At 50.0% G+C, this 22,251-nt stretch overlaps 1 protein-coding gene and 1 long non-coding RNA gene across 10 annotated transcripts in view; one reads left to right on the top strand and one right to left on the bottom strand.

Moving 5' to 3' along the window:
- The window catches only part of Dclk2 (doublecortin like kinase 2), a 152,493-nt gene that overhangs the window by 9,748 nt on the left and 120,494 nt on the right, over nucleotides 1–22,251 (bottom strand). For 4 of the 9 annotated variants that reach the window (XR_010039213.1, XR_010039214.1, XR_010039216.1 and 1 more), the window contains 8 exons: nucleotides 16,960–17,079; nucleotides 16,615–16,761; nucleotides 11,170–11,303; nucleotides 10,682–10,759; nucleotides 5,185–5,281; nucleotides 4,499–4,579; nucleotides 3,439–3,555; nucleotides 153–1,742 (listed from right to left, as the gene is read on the bottom strand). Coding sequence is in view for 5 of the 9 variants with exons in the window: in XM_063224397.1 (XP_063080467.1) it covers nucleotides 69–81; nucleotides 3,439–3,555; nucleotides 4,499–4,579; nucleotides 5,185–5,281; nucleotides 10,682–10,759; nucleotides 11,170–11,303; nucleotides 16,615–16,761; nucleotides 16,960–17,079 (787 nt within the window). In the remaining 4 variants the exon portion in view is untranslated. Of the gene's footprint in view, nucleotides 1–68; nucleotides 82–152; nucleotides 1,743–3,438; nucleotides 3,556–4,498; nucleotides 4,580–5,184; nucleotides 5,282–10,681; nucleotides 10,760–11,169; nucleotides 11,304–16,614; nucleotides 16,762–16,959; nucleotides 17,080–22,251 lie in introns of all 9 variants that reach the window. The other 5 variants (XM_023560286.2, XM_063224394.1, XM_063224395.1 and 2 more) reach the window with 2 other exon arrangements.
- LOC134470361 (uncharacterized) lies at nucleotides 1,742–7,493 on the top strand. Its single transcript, XR_010039219.1, has 2 exons — nucleotides 1,742–2,591; nucleotides 2,901–7,493. It is a non-coding gene; the product is annotated as an uncharacterized LOC134470361 (long non-coding RNA).

Raw genomic sequence — 22,251 nt, 5'->3', positions numbered from 1 at the left:
CCGTTCTTTCTCCCCTCGGCGGCCGCCGGGCAGGCAGCGGGAAGCGAGGCCGTGCAGATCGTACGTACCGTGGCCGTGGACCTAGGCAGGGGAAGCAAGGCAGGCGGCGGGGCAGGCGGGAGGAGAGAAGCGGGGACAGAAACCAGACTTACTCTCCACGGAAGCAACGCGGTTCCAGCGGTCTCTGTCCACCTCGAGCAGGGGCCCGCGCCCGCCGCCCCTGCCCGGGAAGCGCCCGCCCAGGGGAAGCCTCCGCCCGCCCGCCCGCGCCAGGCTGGCCGCGCTGCTGGGTGCGGTGCAGGCTGCGCCACCGCTGCCGGTCGGAGCTGGGATGAGCCCTCGGTGGGGGGGGGGGGCCGGCAAAGAACTGGTCCCCAAAACGTGCTGTCCAGACTTGCATGTCAAAGGCAGTCAGGACAAATGGGGTGTCACCCCAAACCACAGGCCTTCCCGAAGCCAGAGCCTCGCCTGCCAGGTAATAAGGCTGGCGGGCACGTGGTGCCCCTGGTGACAGTCCAGCTGTGAAGATGTCCGCGAGACAGAGGACAAACCCCTGCACAGAGGCGTCCGTCGTCAGGGGTGTCACTCCTAGGCGGCCCTTTCCGTGTGGAAACTGCAGGTGGGAACCTGCCGGGCTGCTGCCCTGAGGCGCCAACCCTCAGTCTGGGAAGGAGGCAGCGGAGACGCTGGGGAGGGGAATGAGGGCGAGGCCTGCGCCACAGGCAGCTCTGAGCGGCCGGCAGATGGAGGGGGCTCCTGCATCCCCACCCGGTAAGGGAGGAAGCTCAGTGAGGTCTCTCGCTGTCATTTCAAACCGGCAAATAAAATGTAGACACACTGTGGGCTTTCCCTCCTCTCCCAGTGGACACTTCCTACGGTTCCTCACAGGAGCCTCAGCACTACGGGGGGCCAGGAAGGCCGCTCCCCAGCTCCCCAGGCCGCTGACCCCACCCGGCCAGCCACAGGACCGTCACCTGTAGCTGCAGGAAATTGTCAGCTCACAGTGATGAGGCCCAAGGAAGTCATCTTGCAGTTCTTTTTAATATAAAAAGCATTTAAGGGGCTGGGATTTAGCTCAGAGGCATAAGGGCCTGCCTGACAAGCACAAGATCCTGAGTTCGATCCCTGGTTAACACCACCCCCCCCACCCCCGCAAAAGCACTTAAGACAGTCCCCAAAGACAGGGCATCCAGCCAGAGGTCACAGCAAGGAGGAGGAAGAGGAGGAGGAAGAGAACAAAGGCAAGGAAGTACCACACATCCCCCCCCCCACACACACACACACTAGATCTGGTCTCCGCAGGGCAGGTGAGCAACAGGCCTTGTCCTCCTCCTGCTTTTGGAGACACAAGTGACTTTTGAGCCACAGAGTGGGTCCTGTGGGGACACAGTCCACGCTCTTCTCACAGAGGCTGGCAGACAGTGCCCTGAGTCACTGCCCAAAGTTTTGGACCTGCAGCAGGGATAACGCCAGTAGCCTGCAGTCCTACAAGGGACATGCAATTAGACGGCCCAGCCAGCTCTCGGTCACTGCTGCCATGACAATGACAAAGGGTGGCTTTTACATCTTCTAAACTTTCCCATGAGCTGCCTTCTCCTGCAGCACATAGCGAGGCGCCCCTGGGGACCCTGACAGTGGCCTCTTGCTGCTGGCGTTGTCGGGTCAGGGATGGCTCCCCATGCTGGCGGCACCAGCCAAACTCCTTCCGAGGTCAGCAAAGGGGAAAATGCCACTTGCAAGCCCTGTGAACAGCTCTGTATGAGGGTTCTCAGCATCGATGCCCAGGACACACTGCCCCGGGCCGGGGTCTGACAGCCCGTCCACCATCTGTCCATCTAGCACCTCAGTGGAGAGGTGGCCAGGAAGCAGCGGGGCAGGCAGGGCCCATACAGCTGAGCTCTGGCTCGCACAGGGTCACTCATGTCTGAGCCCAACAGAGCCTTCCTGGCCTCACTCCGGCTGAAGGTGCCCATCTATCTTCCTCTAGTGCCAAGCCTGTGGGCTGCCGCTGAGCTCCTTTCCTCCCGGCCTGACTCTGCCTGTTCTGGATGCTTTCATTTTCCAGATTTCTCCAGAAATTCCCTCACCGCACAGAGCACAGCGAGGCTGCCCACCCGGTCTCCTGACACTGATGCCCGGGAATCACGTCAGTGTCCCATGGTGCTGGCTCCGGGCAGCAGGTTCTTCTCCAAGCATTTAAACCATGAATCTCTGACCCCTCGGCACATCAGAGGCACATGTAGGCCCCAAAGGCCTGCAAATTGTCACGAGGCCCAGGCTGTCTGAGGAGGGAGGGGACAGTACTCTCCACGGCAGGGCCACCAGGGAAAACAGAGGACATCCAGAGGGCAGCCAAAGACGCACAGCCTCCTCCAGGTAGAGGCTAGAGTGCAGGCCGGCAGGTGCTAAGCACGGGATAGACAGGCATGGGGCGCAGCGGGGCTCCTGGTGCTCGAATGGGTGTGGTGTGGGGGTCCCTCCAGCTCCTGCCTTCACTTTTCACCTTCCCAGACCAAGTTCCCGGATTGTCAGGTGCCGTGGGGGAGAAGCCAAGGTTCTCCCTGCAGCTGGACTTTCCTACACAGTGAGAGGTTGGTGCAGTGGGGCTGTGGGGACACTAAGGCAGTCTGTGCTACAGCTGCTGTGGCCACCTCTGGCCACCTCTGGCTCTGGGGAAGGTGGCCCTGCCCCTCCTGCCAGGCTGCTGGGAGCCACTGGGAACCACTGGGAGCCTGGCCAAGCTCACAAGCGCTCAGGCCTGGACAGCCACCACTGCCTACTCGGCTCACTTCTGGCTTAGTTTTCTGTCTTTCCTGCCTTTATTTCCTTTCCCTTTCTTTAATGCTACTTTTCATTTTCACGTGTTACATTTATATACTTAGACAACACATTCACAACAGGGCCGTATTGCCTATCTCGCTGTCGGCTGGCTCTGAACCACTGTTGGTACACGCGTGACTGTCCCACTAGGCAAGACGACCATCCATGTACCGCTGCTATGTCAAGCTGGCAGCGTTTTGTAAAAGGTACAAAAGAAACGATGATGACCATTGTTACTGATGTTTTAAAAAAAGTTGTTTTGTAGTCTTGAGAACCCCAAACTGTCATTTATAAAACACTAATTCAAACTTGTTTCACATTGGCTACTTCTTATCCCAAATCCAAAACAATCAATGCCTTGAATAATCCTGGGAACTTGGGCGGTGGGGCTACCTGCTTCTGCTGCCGCTCTTGGGCTCTGGGGAGCGGAGTCGGAGACAGCAGAGAGCTCGGGGCCTGACACCTGCACCCATCAGCCTGGCCTCCCGGGATCCTGCATGGCCCCTGCCCAGGGCCCCCCCAGAGCGCCCTTCTGACTTCTCCACGAGACCGGGGGACACAACACATGACAGAAGCTCTGGCCGCCTACTTTGGGGGACTCCGAGCTGCACCACTTACCATGATGACGGAGACCCCGGTGGTGGTGCTGTTCTGTTTGGGGAGCGCATTGTTAAAGTGCTGTTTCAGTTTACCTGTGACCTCTGCTTGCATGTTGTTCTCCTGGGAGGCATCATCCTGCACAAAGGAACAGCATCACATACAATCGTTTCTGACTCTCACAACGAAGCTGTCTTTTCTGTAACAGTTACTGCACTCTCCAAGCCCCTGGCCTCTTCCTAAATGGCCCCGTCTCAGACACGGTTAAGGGAGTCCCTGCTTGGTGCCACAGCCTGCTCTCAAGGTCCCCATGCCACTTGGGAGCCTGAGGCAGGAGAATCGCCTGAGCTCGTGATTTCAAGGCAAATCTGGGCCACACAGAGAGGCTTCATCACCTGTTTCAAAAGGAGGCAAGAGGCTGGAGCAGACCTCCGTGTAGTGCATGAGTTTACCATGCATGAGATGCTGGGGTGCGCCCCCCACAAGCCCCAGTCCCTCAGCCCTTGGTCACTGGCCTGCATGGCGCACGGGGAGATGTGGCCTCTTGGTTGCTCACTCCAAAGGCTGCGTCTTTAGCCCAGGACAGTGGTGGCAGCACAGAGTGCACAAGGGCTGCTGGGCTACCCGAAGCCCATGGCTATCAGAATCAACTCTCTCTTCTGGAGAGCCGGACATGGGAGGGCACACCCATCAGTGAACTCCATGTTGCCATTCCCCACCCACAGCAAGGTCTCTGGGACCCGCAGGGCACAGACCACAGGCTCCTCCCCAGGGCACACCCTGAAAACTCTCAGGCCCATCAACAGGGACAGGTGAGACACACAAGCTTCCTCAAGGAGACCACAGCCAGGCCCCGACCCTGGAAGAGGTGGACACTGAAGCTCAGAAAGCAACAGCCACTTGCTCCATCATCAGAGAGTAGGACTCGGCCCTGGTGTCAACCGCTCCCTCCTGACAGCGCCCTTCCTGCTGCTGATTAGGAATGAGAGAGGCTCCCAGCTGCGCCTGTGCAGAACACACAGCCAGGCTCTGCCGCTGGCCACAGGAACACAGCCGCCCCTCCTGGAATGCGGGTACTTACTGACACCCAGGGGTGACTCAGGATTTGTCCTGCAGTACATCGAGCTTCGACGTTTACCTGAAGCATCTGACTGATTAATTCCTAGAAAAAGAGAAGGAAAGAAGGAAGACCATAGAGGAGGAAGGGGACACTTCCAGCACAAATACACAAGCCTGAGTTTGCAGCAGGCATGTCAAAGAGCAGGCAACACAGCCCCTGGGGTGCCTGGCCTTGAAGCCTCCCTGCCCTCCCACTGCCAACAAGGACAGAGATGCAGCTGCCTCTGCCAGCCCCAGAGTGGGAGGGGATGGTTCTTCCTACAAAGCCAAGCTGTGCTCCCTTAAATGTTCTGGTCGCTGTCCTCATTCCATAGTGTAATACTGCAAGGTTTTTCCTTTGTAATTCAGTATTCTCACAGGTTCACGCCTGTATTCTGATGGGCACCCAGTACATAGTTCTTGAATCGATGGAAGAACTAGAGCTTACAGATTCAAGAAGCAGGTAGGAACACAGTCATTCCGACTTTCAAAACTTGGTCCAGAGCTTCGGAGACTTCACCATGAGGTGAGCTTACAGAAAGACCACAGGGGAACACCGAAGTGCTCATCCCCTTGCTTCACGCTCTAAGTCACTGCTGGCCCCGTGTGACTGACCAAGCCCACAGCCTGCCAGGGAGTTCACCCCTCAGAAACCCTTGGAGACGGTACCTTGGCTGAGTCGGTGATGTTATCCCAGTAGGGAGCGGGAAACTCCAGCTTCCCAGCCAAGATCTGGTCGAAGAGATCCTCCTGGAGATTGTTCTCACTAAGCCAGGGACACAGAAAGGGAAGGGGAGGGGAGAGGAGGGGAGGGAAGTCAGGTCAAGTCAAGTCAAGTCAAGTCTAAGTCAGCACAGTTTTCAACAAAGCACTCATGGACAGAACAGGAGGGACTCAGTATCCTCCGCACTTTGGGTCTCAGCTGTGGGTCAACACTGTGTTGGTGGTGACAAAGTTTTCCTTTCAGACAATGAGCCAGAGAACATTTCCATGGTCTGACAATCAGAAATGGACAGAGACCAAGATAAAATGGCTCAGGGTTCCAGTTTAGGAAGAGGAAAAGGCTGAAGATGGAGAGGGGCGGTCACTGTACAATTCAACTGTGCTACACAGGTGAAAACAGGACAGAAGCCAGGCGTGGCAGTGCATGCTGGGAGTCCTAGCTGCTGGGGTGACCGGGTGGGACTGTCATTTAGGCCTGCGTGTTTGAGAGTAACCTTGGCAACAGATCAAGTTCCTGCCCTAAGAGGGCAAAAATGGTTACATGAGAACTTCTATGTTGCTCATACGTAACCACAATGAAAAGATTTAAAAAGAAAATGTCATCTACAAATAATGGAAACCCCCATTTGTGGGGTCATGATCTGCCCTCACGCCTTCTCACCACAGTAAGAATAGAAAAGCAGCAAGTCTGTGTCAGGCTGGCTAGTCCGACCTCTTCCCACTTTTCCAATAAAACAGCAAAGACATCGTTACAACTGGCATCCAAAATACCCGCTGCGAGGACTGCAGTGTGCTTGGTTGCTGATGGGTCTTTGGGAGCCGACGGGATCATGGGGCTCTAACTTCAGCAGTGGTAATTCCTTGATGGATCAGAATTGGTGTGTTTACTGGGCGTGGATCGTGGGATATGGCCCAAGGACTGTGAAGGTCCCCAGGCCTTCCTTTCTGGATCTCTCCCTTGTGCTCTGCTGCCTCGCTGCCATCGGGGAGCAGCCTCCTGCCACCACCCCTCCACACGAGGTCCTGCCTCACTTCAGCCCACAGCAACAGAATCACCTGGCCATGGACTGAAACTTCTGAAACCATAAGCTGAATGAACCTTTCCTCCCTGAAGGTGCTGCCTGCTGGAGCCTCACCCCTGCAGCAGAAAGCTGACCCAGTGAATAACAGCCAACATAGGATGAAGCCTTTTTTCCTTTCTACAGTGATAGCCCCACACTTTGAACTCCTTCAAAAGGAGTGAAAAAGCCAGTAAGACTTTATAAAAACCTTTAAAAAATCAGAATAATGTCAGAAGACACTTAAGAAATGATCTATTTTTTAAAAAAGAAACTATCTATTTCCAGAGCTGTTCCTTTTAGCCACCCTTCCTATTTTCTCCACTTTCCATCCCTACATTTTTTCAGGAGTCTCACATAGCTTATGTGTTAGCCCAGATCACTTTTATCTTGTAGTGGAAGCCAGAAGTACATTCTCTACATAGCGGGCTCCTGGCAAAGTGGCCTGAATCAACAAGCAAAGCCCGGGTGGTTCGGGGAATGAGGTGGACGTGGTGATGCTCAGCCACCCCAGGACAGGACAGGGCTGAAGAGGGTTCATTCTTCCCTGCAGGCATGAAGGAAAGGTGGCCCTGATGGAACCCTCCTGGATTTATTGTCATATTTACACTCTGAAGTCTGGCGGAGAAGCCACAGGCCACTTTTTTATTCTTATTCAAGAGCCTTTGGCTCAAGGTGCCATTAAGTCTGGAACTGTCCATTAAGATAAACCATGAACACAGCAGGGTCTGTGCACACCGTGTCTCCAATGACAGGTCCCTAACAGTAGGAAAAGGCAGCCTAACAGTGCTGAATGCGATTTCATAAGCCAGGCTCAAACCTTCCACATGCAAAGTGTGTGTGCATGCCTCTGTGTAACTGAGAATCTCACTACAGTTACACACACACACACACACACACACACACACACACACACACACACACGTTATCAGTGGCCCTAAAAGCAGACATTTTCAGGCAACAATCAAAATTTGGGGTGCCTCTGAAAAACCAATCTCCTTAGTAAAGTTCAAGCTGATGCTGAAAAGAGCTGAGGAAGAACACACATCGGCTAGGGCGAAACCCAAAAGCACGAAAGGAAGAAAGAACAAGGGGTGTTACACTTCCAGGCACTGAAACTGCAAATCCCAAGCCACCAATTGTGGTTCAAAAGCTTTGGGTTACAGTTGTCTTTTAAATAAAACAAAATATTTGGAAGTATTTGTGTAATGGGCTCTTACTTCAGTCACAGTTTATGAAGACGCTACTTTATGTCACAATCTCTTGCTGCTTCCGTTACAGCCCCCAGAGTTTCCCGCACAAGTTTCAGGTGGTGGAAGGCCCTAAAATGCACCTAGAGCGTCCCTGTAGGCTGTGACGACTTCTGTGACTAGCACTTAACACCAGAGACTTTCTTTCAATATAATATGGCAGCAAAGAAGGAAAGCATTTTCTAATATTTAAAAAGTAGGCAGTTCTATGACCTGCTGCTGAATATAATATATGAGCGCAGCGGCTTTCAGAATGTCGCTTTTCTGGTTTTGATTAGCCAGAGTCAACTCTAGATCCCACAAAGAAGCTGCTGCCTGCTGGGTAACAATCCATGATAAATATATACTGTTTAGTCAGAGCCCCATGTTTGCTAAAACCAGAAACCAAAAACCAAAACCAAAACCAAAACCAAAACCAAACCAAAAAGCCTGGGCTGCAGTACTCGTTTGAAACACTAGAGGGAGCAGTGAGCATACGCGTTTCTAACGCTAAGCTCTGGTCCCGCTCCTCCACTGGAAGCGGGTGGTGGGACTGGCTGGAAGGGCCCAGAGCCACCTACAGTCAAAACACCCCATCCTCCCCCCCTTGACGGGCTTCCCCAGCAGCCAGAGCAGAGCCTGGTTAGCCTGTGAAAATGGCCACCAACAACAGTATTGGCTCTGCCACCCGCAGCTTTGGTTTCATCCCCCCCAGTTCACTCTGGGATTATCTGCCAGATAATTACCTTGAGCTGGTCTTCAGCAAGGAGATTTACAAAGTCTGGGCAGGGGCCCTTACCCTCCTCACTGGCTGCTGTGGGAACCCTGCCTCCCACACCACAGGAGGCCAGGCTGGCCTGCTGCTGATGGAAAGGCACATGGCCCAGTCTCTGCCACTTCCGACACCCCAACTGACAGCCAGCCAACCACTGGGCAGGGGAGTAGGGCCACCCTGGCCTCTGCCGACCAGCGCAGGAGGACCCCCGAGTAACTCGCAGAACTGAGTCACACGCCCAACTGTGGCACAGTTTGTTAACTAGGAAAAGCTACCTGATAATGCACACTGACCCTACAGCCTGCACCTCACTGCCTCCCCATGGAGGATAAGAGAGCTTCCCACCTTTCCCACCGTTACTAGAGGGCCCCACATCTGCACGCCCTCGGTCAGTGCTATCTGGCCCTCAACTAAGCCAGCCCCAGCTCGGGGATGCTCACTACTCTTGTGACGTATGTCTCTGCACCAAGCGCCTCGCTCCTGAAAGTAGAGACCAACATCTATCTATCATTCTTCCGCTTACAGCAACTGCTGATAAAACACTTCAACTCAGTGGAAAGGCTGAGTTTTAGATAAACCTTTCAACTTTTCTGGATGCTTGACAGTTTTCATTAAAAATGCTGAGAGAGAAGAAAGAAACCTATTTTCCCACTTACTGATCTAAACAATAAACAGCACACCATAGGCTGCAAGCTTGTCTCCCCAAAATGCATCAGTTGATTTTGAATCCCCATGCCGCCGCATTAGGAAATGGAGTCCCTGGGAGGTGACCAGGTCCTGAGGACACAGTCTTCGAGGTCAGGATTAGAGCCCTGACCAGAGACCTAGATAACCCCAGCCCCTCCCACTCTGGGAAGCTAAGAGCAAAGACACAGCTGTCTAAGAACCAGGAAGGGGGCTCTTAGCAGACAAAGTCTGCTGGCGCCTTTCTTGGACTTTGCAGCCTGTGAGCATTAAATTTCCATTGTTTGCAGGCTACAGAGTTGACGGTAGTTCATTATAGCAGCCTGGACAGACTAAAACATACCACAAGCTCAGGGATTATGCTTTATTCACTGATTTATTCTCAGCACTTAACATAGTGCCTGGCAAATAGTGGCTACTCATAAATGATACTCATACATCATGGCTACTCATGATAAAATGAATAAAGAGATAAACTGAAAACAGAGCTCCAAAAAGTATAAAAGAAAATCAAACATGCTTTGTCAGGTGAACTGCTGCTTCAGTGTCATTTATTTGCTCCAAAGAAAGAGATGAATCTACTCGAGACTGGTGGCCAAAGTCCCATGTGGAGCCTGGGGACCGCCCGCCAGCTTCGCAAGGGCACAGACACCTGGCCAGCTGTATGTGGCCACCTCAGCCCCCACCAGGTGAAGCAACCTACTGTCAGATGTCTGCTTCCCAGCTCGTCAGTGCCAGGAGGATTTGTAATTCTGCTTAATTAAATATTATGCAAAGGGCTAAAGTGAAACTAAGAGAGAAAGAGTTCCTGTTCCTTTGAGAACAGGCTTGAATGCTTCTGAAAGAGTACATAAACACTACCGTAAAAGTACAGGTGACTCAGACAACTATGGAGCACTGGACAGAGGTGTAATGGGAGGACTCAGAGTGCTCCACAAGGATGACTCTCCCTTACAAAGCCTGAGAGGCTGGGGGAGTAGCTAAGAGGTGGAGTGCTTGCCTAACACATGCAAAGCCTTGGGTGTGGTCCTCCGAACCACCCCCACCAAAAGACTGAGAAATCAGAAAGAAGCATACTCTGAAGTAGAGATATGTAAGTAATTCATTAAAGAATGGTCACCAGAAACTCAAAGTGAAGGCCTGGATCACAAATCAAAAGTATGGCCAGGCTGCACATAGCTTGGAGGCAGAACAAGGACCACTCTGGGTAAGTGGGAAGACATGGGTTTGTTCCCTGACATGGTGGATGGATGGATGGATGGATGGATGGATGGATGGATGAGTGGATGGATGGATGGATGGATGGATGGATGAGTGGATGAATGAATGGATGGATGAGTGGATGGATGGATGGATGAGTGATGGATGGATGGATGGATGGATGAGTGGATGGATGAGTGGATGGATGGATGGATGAGTGGATGGATGGAAGGATGGATGAATGAGTGGATGGATGATGAGTGGACGGATAGATGGATGAAGGATGGATGGATGAGTGGATGGATGGATGGATGGATGAATCAATGAGTAGTCAGTGAACATACACCAGGCTGTAAACTAAGATAAAAAGTGAAAGACACATTTCTATAGTTTTTAACTAGCATTTTTACCAACCAACCTGTTTCAGGTCCTAACTACCAGAAGTAAAGCATCTGGGAACTTTTAATTCAAATACAGTCACCAGAAGCACCACTGACCTTCGGAATGGTGGGAATCCACACAGGAGAATGTATGTGATCACACCAGCTGCCCAAATGTCCACCTTCAGCCCATAGCTGGGAAAGCAAGGGGGAGGTAGATGGTGATTATGGAACCTTCCACCAAGAGTCTTTGCAAGAATCAAGCTGTTTCATCCATACAGAGGAATGGCTTGCCCTTTGGACAGCCATCTGTTTTCCTGCCCTCCTAACCACCATCTTGATGACCACTGCTATATTCCCAAGACTAGCCTTGGGGCAGAAGTTTAGGCACTTAGCTTTTGGCCAGCTAAGCACAGACTCTAGCTTCTGAAGTCAAAATCCTGCTGCAGTTACGGTCTCAATGTCTGTATGTCTGTCTGTCTCTGTCTCTCTCGGCCTCTTTTCCACCTTCCCAGGAGGCACTGAATTCGCCAGCAGCAGCAGTTGTAAAACTGGCCCTCTGCCCACTAAAGTCAAAGTGCTACCCAAACCCGCAGGAGCCTCACCCGGTCTCAGCAATGATTTCTGGAGCTACGTAGGTAGGCGTGCCGCAGACTGTGTACAAAGGGCCTTCTACCACCGTGGCCAGCCCGAAGTCCCCCAGTTTCAATGACTTGGTTCCATCTGGATATTCACATACCTGGAACAGAAAGCAGCTGATGGTCAGTGACTTTTTCCCCTTCGCAACTCCAGAGGCAGAAAAGACCAAGTACATTTATTAATACACTCCAAAGAAATGTCTCCTTGTGTAGTCACAACACGGTTTTCTTTGAGATTCCGCATTACTGTGTGTAAGTTAGAAGACACGTTTTCCATCTCTGCAGGAAACACCCAGCCCAGGAATCCACACACTCCTATGCACGCTCACAGTAGTGGGGAGCAGCTGTCTGCTCACTCATGGGCCTGAGCGAGGCCCTTTACATAGCTACTCAACAGCAAAAGAAGGGGTAAGGTTCACTGTCCCTCAGTGCACTTGGTGTTCCCTAAGAGACTTGCATGCTAACTCTAGGAAACAAAGCTGGGGGTGTGGATGGTGGCCTTGTTCCTGGAAGGTTAGTGACGAAATCTAAACATTAACACTTTGCTTCCATGGGGCTGGAGATGGAACCCAAAGCCCCATGCATGCTGAGCAGGTGCTCTGGCCCTGTATGCGTCCCCAGCCTCTGGTGCAAACACCGTGCATACGGAAGAAAGCCTTGGCTGGTTAGAAAGCACGTGGGCTCTGAAGCGGGACAGCCTGAACCTGAGTCACAGTGCGACTCGGCTCCTGGCTGCACACAGTCTGAAAGCTACCAAACCTCGCTGACCAAGGTCTTCATTTCTGAAGTGGAAAAATGAGACAAAGCACCAAGCAGGACTGATGAGACAGTATCGTGCTGGAAAAGGCTTCAAAATGCCAGAGAAAACTGGGACCCGTTATGCTCCAGGTAGAAGCATTATTTCTCAGAAGCAGCTGTATGGAATCTTACTATCACTCCTAATCTTTGAGCCAGCAAATCCCTGAGGCTCTACTCTAAGGGAACAGAGAAGGACTGGAGGCTCCAAACCACGATGCCATGGTTGGAACTTAGCTAGATTTTTTTAAAAACTGGAAGCAAAACAAATGGCTAACAGGGCAGTAACTATGTAAATTGTGGTGCATTCCTGTAAAAGATATTATGTAGCTGCTATTAATCATGTTTCAAATAAAAAAACTGTTTTGAGACAAGGTCTCATTATAAAGTTCAGGCTGGTCTGAAATGCACGGTACTCCTCCTGCCTCAGCCTCCTAACTGCTGGGATTACAGGTGTGCCACCACACCCACCTTCAAATAAATATTAGCACATGATATTCACTAATATAGTATATAGTATAAAAAAGTACCCTAAAGTAAAAAAAAAAAAAAACCACTAAGACTCTATATGAAATATAATGTTAAAAGAATGTTAAAAAATTTTATCTCTGGGTGGTAGTATTGAAGATTACTATAAGTTCCCTCTTTATACTTTCTAGCAGTTTCCAAAATGTTTAAAATGACCGTACACTGGTTCCATAACTGAAAAACATTAATTTTATGTATAGGAAAACTTGCTTATGAGTTAAGCCTCAGTTCTGAACAGAGTGCTAGAAGCAAATAAATGTGAATGACCCACAGTCCAGATCTGACGATACAAACTCACTGGTGTGGTCATTTGTCCTCTGGTGTCCATTTGGAAAATACTTAATTTAAGGAGGAAAAAAACAGAATGGCAGAGACCTACTCCATACTCATTTGTATTTTTAAATGTATTATTTTGCTTTTCCTGACATTCTACCATAAACTACACCAGATTTTCATCTCAACCACTACTAACTCAAGAAAGCAATTTAGACAATCTGAATTTTTTCAAGACAAACATGTGAACAGCATGATACCCACACCTCAGGGCGGGAAGAGATTTACACCTTCATCCATAGAAACACTAAGACCTTCAGGGCGCCCCATGCCAGCGATGCCCCAGCCCTCGGGGGCAAGCAAGAAAGGGTGACACCGGCAGGGACGTGGCTCCACAAGGCAGCACCTGCCCAGCATGTAGCTGCCCGGGCACGAACACCTGGTGACAGATACCCACCCTTCCCCACAAGTTCAGTGGTCTTGCCCACTCTGCAGTACACAAGCCCGGCAGGTAGCCATGATTCTGAGTCATGCCCGACTCAGCAGGAACACATTCAGAGACTTTAATGATTCAGCCTAAAGTTAGTCCAGACTCTGAGTCAAGCATGGGCCTATGACAGCTTTCCACCCGTTAGGCTGCATGCAGACATGAAGGACAACAATCTAATATAATTACGGCCAGGATTTAAGACGCATTCCCCAAAACTCGGACACCGGAAAGAAATGCCCTCAGTAACTGTGGTGATAGGAACCTGAGTGCGGGTCCCTAGCCGTCTGCACCATGAGTCACTATGTCTTAGGTCACTGCTCTTTTGTTTCCATAACTCAAAAATACACTAATTAGGTACCATGCCTAAAAATAGTGTTTATTTAAACACTCAATTTGGAGGTGCTAGGGGTCTTTAGGGGTTGCTGTCAGATACGCACAAATCCCAAAGTCCTGTTTTTCATATCTCCTATAAAGAACTCAGTCAGATGTGGAAGCATAAATAGAAAGTGACTGCACAGTCTGGAGTTGCTGAATTATGTCTGGGCAGGCAACACCCTCAGCTAAGGCAAAGGCCATGACAGTATTTTATGTGATCCATCTCTCCCCAGTGCTGGACACAGAACCAAACACATAAAATGTGAGTGCATTTCAGGTCTGAGCTGGAGATTCTCATCACAGGCAGGAGGAAAATCAGACGCACACTGCTTGTCTGTGTGGACAGGGAGACTGCTGGCCACTGCTTTCAGGAATAGACACTTGGGCAGGCGGGTGGCCTGGGGGTGAAGCACTTGCCCAGGGCCCCTGCGGCCCTGGGTTTAACCCCCAGACCCCCCACATGAAAGGAAGCTGTTCAGTTCTCTTGGGAGTGAGGGAGGGTGGGATTCTAGTAACTGACATTCTCATGGACTCTGGGAATCTCAATATGCTCCCAAACATTCTCTCACTGGAACTTTCCAGGGACCCCACCAGGGAACCAGAACTGCTATCTGCATTTTACCCATGAGGAAACTGAGGCACTCAGAAGTCCAGTTACTCTCAAGGGGCCAAGCAGGGCCTGCAGCCAGAGCCCTCATCATTCCAGAACAGTCTAAATCTGAAGAGAGCGGGTGGGCGGCCCTGCTGGGAGCCCAGCTAAAGCCCGCCTGTGCAGCAGACTCCGAGTGGATTTCAAACATCAGCACTGTACGAACTCGGCCCAGCCACACTCCAGGATGCTTGGTTGAAAGCTGCTCATAGAATGCAAAAATAAAAATCACGAAGATTAGCAGTCTCACACCCAAAGGCAACACCCCATGTTCTCTAAATAAAATGTCAGCCTCCTGATTTAGAAGGACTTAGAATATGAGAAACCAACTCTCTGCTCTCCCCTGTCCCCCCCTTTGCCTCCCGGAAAAGCAGAATTTATCACTGGCCTCTCACCGTTAACTCTGACAGGGCAGCTCTGGGCCGTAACTCACGGCCTAACGGTGCCCCTGTGCTCCCTGATGCGGAGACCCATGCATCTCCGCCTGCAGGGGCTTAAATTATGACACTGCTACCAGGGAAGCAGATGCAAATCAGATGCCTGAATGCACTGGTGTTTAGCACTGAACTAGTTCTTAGACAGCCAGAGGCTGACAATGACTCCGAGTCTTCGCTTGCAGTGCTTCGGCAGTGCTTTCTCCCACAGGGCCACCACCAGCTTGGACCCCGCCGTGCAGTTCAGTCTCAGGGGCCAGTGTCTCTGCTCCAGACAGCTGGGAACCTCAGGCTCTCTCGAGCTCCCTCGCCACACATCGGCCTCCTCGGAGGTCAGTCTTAATGCCTTTCTTCTCCCTTTGGGCAGCACAAGAGATCTGTGCAAGCCTTGGGGTGGGGAGACTAGACAAGGTGTGGTTCAGACCTCCAGGCTACGTTTTGAGACACAAGATCAGTGGAGCATGGCCTACTCCACTGAGGTGGAAGGAAAAGGCATGCATGTGGGACTGTGAGGCCGCGTCACACACATCAAAAACACAGTGCGAAGAACCCTTGCTTTGCACATAGGCGGCCTTGGAGTCTATCTCTAGCACGACAAAAACAAAAGCAAAAAAACTCAGAAGACAAGGCTGGGGTTGACAGTGGGGTCGGCAGGCAGAGGAGGGCCTCTCTGCACATACAGGGCCCTCTCCCTTGCTTGGGACCTGAGCCACCAGCACCTCCGGAGGAGCTGGCTTCAGAGTGACCAGGTCACCTCCAGAGTGACCCGCAGCTGTGGCACTGACCACCAGCAGCAGTAACTAGATCTGCTGGGGCCAGGGGCCAGAGAGAGCAGGGAGTCAGGAGCTTCCTCACACCAAGAGCTGCCTGACCACTCTGGACACAGCCCCGTGGCCTCTGCATGAGCCTGACTCAGCGGAGGCCCTGAGGACTCAGAGCCCCAGGTGGCAGCGTCAGGGAGGTGAGCGCCCAGCCTGACTCACAAGCGCCCTCGAGGTAGAACACAGCTTTGTCTTCGGGAGACGAACAGGGCAAACAACACTTGCAGGCAAGTAAAATGGGCAGCTGTTGGTCTCAGTTTCCACATGGAGAAAACTGTGACGGATGGACTAGACTTTCCTCGGCTCTCTTACCTCAAGGTAAGAGCACGCCCATTTTCTACTTCTCTGTCCTTCGAGCTGCAGCGACCTGTCCTCAGCGGATCCCTCCCAGTGTCTGCCCAGTTATTACCCAGCTTGCTCCCCTTGGCATCCCGGCTGCAGCTTGGATACTGAGAGTCTCCAAGGCCCACACATTAAAGGCTTGGTTCTGAGAGCAATGCTGTGGGGCAGAGGGGGACCTCCAGGAGGTGAACCTGTGTGTGTTCTGCAGGTCACCAAGGGGGAGCGTCCAGGGGGTCCTGGGGGCCAGCCCCTTCCTGCACCCTTGGCTTCCTTGCTCATGAGGTAAAGAGTCTTCACTGCCACCCAGCATGTGCACCTCAAGCCTGAGACAATGAGTCCACCTGACCTCCCAAACTATGAGCCAACATAAACCTTCACTCTTTATAAATGAGTTATCTCAGGCATTTCACTATAGTAACAAGAAACTAATAAATCACTCATCAAAACAAATGAAAACATATTTTCTGATACACAGGAACCACAGGACATTGCTGTCTGATACACAGGAACCACAGGTCATTGCAAGAAACCCATTGCTATTTTACAGTCATTGAAGTCTTGCTGATTTCCTAAAGCTGCTTAAAATCTCCTTATAGGGCTGGTTTAGATCATGTAGTATATTAATTTACTTATGATTACACAAAATTATGAGCACTTTTAAAGGAACAGGGGCATGAGCTGGAACAGAAAGCAGGGAAGACCTACCAAGAGGTTCTCCGGCTTGATGTCCCTGTGCACAATGCTCAGGCCATGAAGATACCTGAGGGCGTTGGCGAGGTTGTACACCATGGCACTGCCATCCCTCTCGGTGTACTTGGTCGAAGAAGTAATGGCATCAAAAAGATCTCCACCCTGGAGCATTCACAAAAGAACACATGGAAACATCACAACAGTGCGATCCTGCAAAGGTCCGAAGGGGCTCTCAGCCTGGAGCAGAGGAGGGAGGTGCCGCTCGACCTGATTATAAACAATCAGGTTACGAGGTGGCCCAGAGCTCCTCCCTTAGGTCCTTCAGGAGCTCCGCAAGTTGGAAACTCTCTCCCCTCCTACCTTGACCAATTCCATCACCAGAAAGAGTTCGGTTGTGGTTTCCATCTCCTCCACCAGCATGATGATGTTGGGGTGTTTCACCCGGCGCAGGATTGACACTTCATTCTCGATCAGGTGTTCCTGTGGGACAGAGCACAGAGAAGGGGGGGATCAGAAACACAGAATCCCTGTCTACCCTGCTCTGCCCCCAAAGCCTACAGGAGAACGAAGCTCACACACACAATCCACAAATCTGAGGCCAACGAAGCAACTTTCTTTACATAGAGGAACAAACCCTAGCCTATTCAGTTCTAGAACCAAGACGGGACAGTGGACACTTGACTGCTGTTCACAGAAAGAAACAGACTTAACAGACATAGCCCGGAAGGAGGACATCCCACCCTGGAAGCAGCTCTGCAGAGCTGCTCTCCAACATGAAACTTACCACCTCCACCCCTCAACCCCTAAGGGCTTGTGACCCTCAAAGCTTGGGCACAGGACACTGTACTTTCTAAGTCAGCAGAATCACTTTCTCAACTCAGTCTACTCTCAGAATCAAGACTAGGGAAATGAGAAAGCTTGGTATGGTAACAGCACACCACACCTGCTATTTTTCTCTTTTTTTTACTAACATCAATATCAATTTTATTTTCATGCTGAAATTCATGAAAAGGAAACGGGAACCTCTGCGACTGGATGTGAAATCATTCACCAGATGGATGTTCCTTGTCGTATTTATTTTAGAAATCTAGAAACTGACGGTACCACAGGGGCCACTATTCTAATCTGAACTCTGATCTCTTTCCTGAAAACGACCTGACTCTCAGCCTGATGATTAATGCAGGTGGGACCAGCACTGCAGTAAGCTGTTTATTATGGGATTAAAGAATTCCTGACATACCAAGCCATGAATCAAGAACAGTGATTCCCGGTTTAAATGAGACATGAAAGCTCCTCAAGAACGCTACATGTGTTGGTCTTCACTAACTTCAATAATGAATTCTGAATTTAGAGAATGCTCTATACAATTTGCTAATTGTCTGCTTATTTACTCTAGGCATTCAAGTAAGATAGTTTCTAAATAAAGCCCACCTTTTAACAGCTGTCTTCTGCTACCTAAATACAAATGCACATGTCAAATGCGCTTGTCTACTGCCCACACTGCCTTCCGCCTTTACTATCATGAACCCCGGAGCTAAAGCCAGTCTTCTGGCCCAGCAGTAAGACAACTGCCCCACTCTACGATACCATCTCTTATCTTCCTGCCTTGACCTGTGTATGTTTCTACCCTAGGCTACCTCAAATTCTTTTTGACAACAGCTGGAGGTATAAATTATTAAAAAGTGAAGAAATAACATGCAGGGAAGTCTGTTGCAAACCTCTGCACCTGGGGGCTTGTCTTACTTGAGCCCTGAATGAATGTACTGTGCTTGTCCAAGAAGTTGCTCAATAAACACTGATAAATGACAGTGTAGATGCTAACCTGAAGCTGGGGAAGGAAGGATTATTTAGTGGAAATCTACCACTTGCCCTTTAATTCTGTGCTGGAGGAACTTGTGTAATGATTTGGGCCAGTCCTTGGAGACAGGAATACACGCCTTGGTTTCTGCTTCCAAGAACATACCTTTTCTTCCCCACACCATTACTTTTACAAAAGAAGATGTGTATGCAAAATTCAACTTCGAATTTCCCAAAGTAGAAAGGTAGCTATAAAGCTGGTAATAGTTAATTCCCTAAGCAGATGGAAGCAAACAATAGCATCACACCAAGCTGAGGTTAAAGATCCACCTGGCTTGGTTGGAAGAATCTTCTGACGAATGGGGCTGAGAAATCTAGACTAGATTAGGACTCATCAAGGCTCCCAGAAACATGATTCTCAGATCCCTGGCTGGCAAACTGGGGACAGGGTGACAAGGCCTCCTATTTCCAGGTCCCATGTGTCTAAGTCACGGAGCAAACAGCACAAAGCAGCAGCCAGTCAGTGCCCTGGCCCTCCTCCCCAGGAAGGAGCTGTACAGTCAACCCCTCCAGGTCACAGAGACCCGACCCTCCACATTCATTCACAGGTTCTGAAGCTGCCAGCTCATCTGGGCCAGGTATGTTCTTCACCACCCTGCAACAGCAGAGCTGGGCCTCTGGTCAGTATGTAAAACTCAAATTGATTTTACACTGTTCGAAGCAGAGACAACAGTACTTACTACCACTGTACTAAAATAGGCTTTTTAGTTTAAAGCTAAATGGATCCATCCCTTTGATTCTTCTCTCCATTTTCCCAAAAGTTAGAAGAATCTATAAATTTGTTTTTCAGGGGCTCTGTGATGTTAATTTATATATAACATAACACCATCACCAATACCCCAGAAAACACTCAAACTGGAGTTAAAATAGGATGTCAACCACATAGGGGAATTAAAAGGTATTTAATAGAAGGTATACAGAAAACCTTTGGGGACACACTGTTATAGGCCAGGCAGACAGGGCTAGGCCCTCGAAGGAGCCAGTATAGAAGACCAGCTACCTTGCAACCTTGGAGGAGACAGACACCTCTGCTGTAGGCAGACCTCAAGACAAAAGATCAAACAAATACACCTACATCCTAAGGACTGACATTCTAAATAGGTCTCTATCACCCTGAGGAAGCCAGCAGTCACCATCCCAACCCCCATGACGAAGAGTCACTGCTCTCTAAGCGTGCCCACTTGCTATGTGACTCACTTTCCCGTTTGTTGCTGACTCAATCAGTTTTACCTGAGCAATTAATCTTACTGGTTGACCATAGTTCTGTCCCACCTCATGCCCCTCTCCCTTGCGAGGTCCCATGTTTTCCCCATCTTGGACCCGTCTCACCTCATGGTTTTGGCTCTATAAAAGTCCCTAGAAAAAGAGTCTTTGGCAACCCACTTGGGACCCCTCTGTCTCTCTCTCTCTCTCTCTCTCAGACAGAAGCTTTCCTTCTCTTTCCTTTTCCTTTTGCTTTTAACCTCTGTTGCTCCTAAAATTCATTCTGTGGTTTTAGTGGACATCCAGTAGGTTGGGAGTCTCGCTCCCCTATATCAATATTGTGCCATCAACAGCAGTACACTTTAATACTGAGTGTCACAGCAGTATTTTCTTCATTATTTATTATGTCCTCTTCCGTATTCTACCCGACTGATGCTAGTACCCTAGACACAGAGGGATGCTTCTGTGGGGTGTGGGAGCTGGTAGCTTTGCTTCTCAGCTTCCTTCTTCTGTCCCTGTGAAGCCATCTATGAAATCGACCAGCAGCAGCAGTGAAACAAAATCCTTGCCTAAAAACCTTCCTGAACATCTCATCTTCTTCCTATGGCCTATGTAGTCTTTGTTTCAAAAACGTAAGAAGCCTTTAGGTTATATTTTCCAGGAGAGTATTTCTAAATATGATAAGAATATTGATTTCTGTCTCAGACCATATCAAATTTACATTATCTGATCATTTACCATTATTTAAGTGATTTCGGAATTCCAACTTCAAATAATTTACATATGCATCATTTCCTGGCTGGGCTCCAGGGGTGCACGAGAGCAAATGACAAAGAAAACAGCTTGGTGGAGGACCTGGTAGCATCTCGAGCCACAGAGACCTCATACAAACTGAGACAGGGAGACAGGTCAGAGGAATAACCACTCTCCCAAACCAGACTCACCAACTTCGCTACCACCCTTCCCAGACTCGCTATGCAATCCTCTCCTGTGTTCTCAGTCTCCCTGGATGAGTGAGCTCCCCAAAGCAGAGAGGAGAGGTCTGCCCTGATTCCTCACTCCTTCATCCTCCAGGGGACCCCTGCTGCCACCTGTGCTGCGGCCTCAGGGTTATCCACCCACCGCCCTCTCCTCTTCCTGCCAGCCTCTCACCTGGAGTTCCAAGAGCATCTGCCCAGCAGCACCCCTGCTCTGCTCGGGGCTGGGTCAAGAGTGTCCTGAGCCCATGTCAGTCACCTCTGTCCTCCCCTCTGTTCTTGTCCTGTGTGCTGATCTCTCACCTGCTCTGGGACTGAGCACTTTAGGGTTTGGCTGATCTCACTCTCTAGCAGCTAGCGAGTTTCTAGCAGTAGGCTGAGGTACGGCTGTGGACAGATGCCCATGCTGGGCACTGCTCTCCCCTGATATGGGCTTTGCAGCCATTGGCCATCCTGCCTCAGTGAATGCTGCTGACGATAATAAGCAGCAGGAGAGAGAAAGCATTCCAGTCATGAGAGGTGACTGCTGGGACAGACATATGTAGTGGCTTGAACAATGTTCACCTAAAGGCCTCAAGTCCTAACCCCTGGAATTTGTAAATACGTCTTTGTTTGGAAAAAGAATTTCTGCAGAGGTGACTAAAGCACCTGCAATGTGGAGAGAGTCCCAGATTATCGGTGGGCCCCAAAAGCCATGGCCCATGTCTTCTAAGAAACAAGTAGGAGATTTCACGGAGATGACAAGGAGCAATAAAAACAAAAGAGCAGGCTGTATGGAGGGGAAGGCAGAGACGGGAAGGGAAGGTGTGGCCAGGGGCCCAAGCTCGGAGGCAAGCAGTGGCTTCTTTGCAAAGTCCCTGAAACACAGAGAGAACGATTTTCCATTTTTCAAACCACTGGTATTTATGGTGATTTATTCCAATGGCCTCAACTAATACACACAATATACTTTTGGGTTTATGTCCTGTCTGGGCCCAAGTCACGCATATGACAGATGCAAACCTGGACAAGGAGAGAAGGATGGACCAAACCTAGGCAGGGTAACAGGATGCCCACGCTCTCTGGGCTTCAGGAAATCAAACTCTGAGTAAGTGTGAAAGGCATTATTGTGTTTCATCACCACCATAATCTAACATAATAGTAGTCACCATAGTGCCTCTTTCCTTGAATTATTTGAGTATAACTTCCTTTGCTATAGCATCAAGCATATCAAGACAGTGTGAAGCCATTCAAGAGAATGAAAGAATTACAGGGTATTTAGAAACACAATGATGCTTAAATTGTTCGGTTCTGACCTGCGTTGTTCTGTTACAATGTCCTCTTTTATCTCAATCTCCCCCTTCTTTAAATTATTTTTTCTCATTTTTTTAATTAAGGGAAAACTAAATTTAAAAATAGCGGGATATATTATAGTAACTTTTTTGTTTTCCTATTAACCTGACTTGAACCCCAGTGTTGCTCTCCCCATCTTGTTCTGTCTGATTTTACTATATTCTGTTTTGTTTGACAGTATCAAGTTTGAGGGTATAGGCAACCACTTTGAAGGCAATAAGATATACTATGATGCCCATTATGGTTTGACTATTATCTTTTTTTGAAGTCCTGAAAGGTCTCC

Source organism: Cavia porcellus, unplaced genomic scaffold (assembly GCF_034190915.1).
Source record: "Cavia porcellus strain 051 isolate PalLab524CR breed Dunkin Hartley unplaced genomic scaffold, mCavPor4.1 scaffold_14, whole genome shotgun sequence".
NCBI classification, from domain to species: Eukaryota; Metazoa; Chordata; class Mammalia; order Rodentia; family Caviidae; genus Cavia; species Cavia porcellus.
Note: the sequence above shows the minus strand (reverse complement) of the source record. Positions and strands in the feature narration are given on the sequence as shown.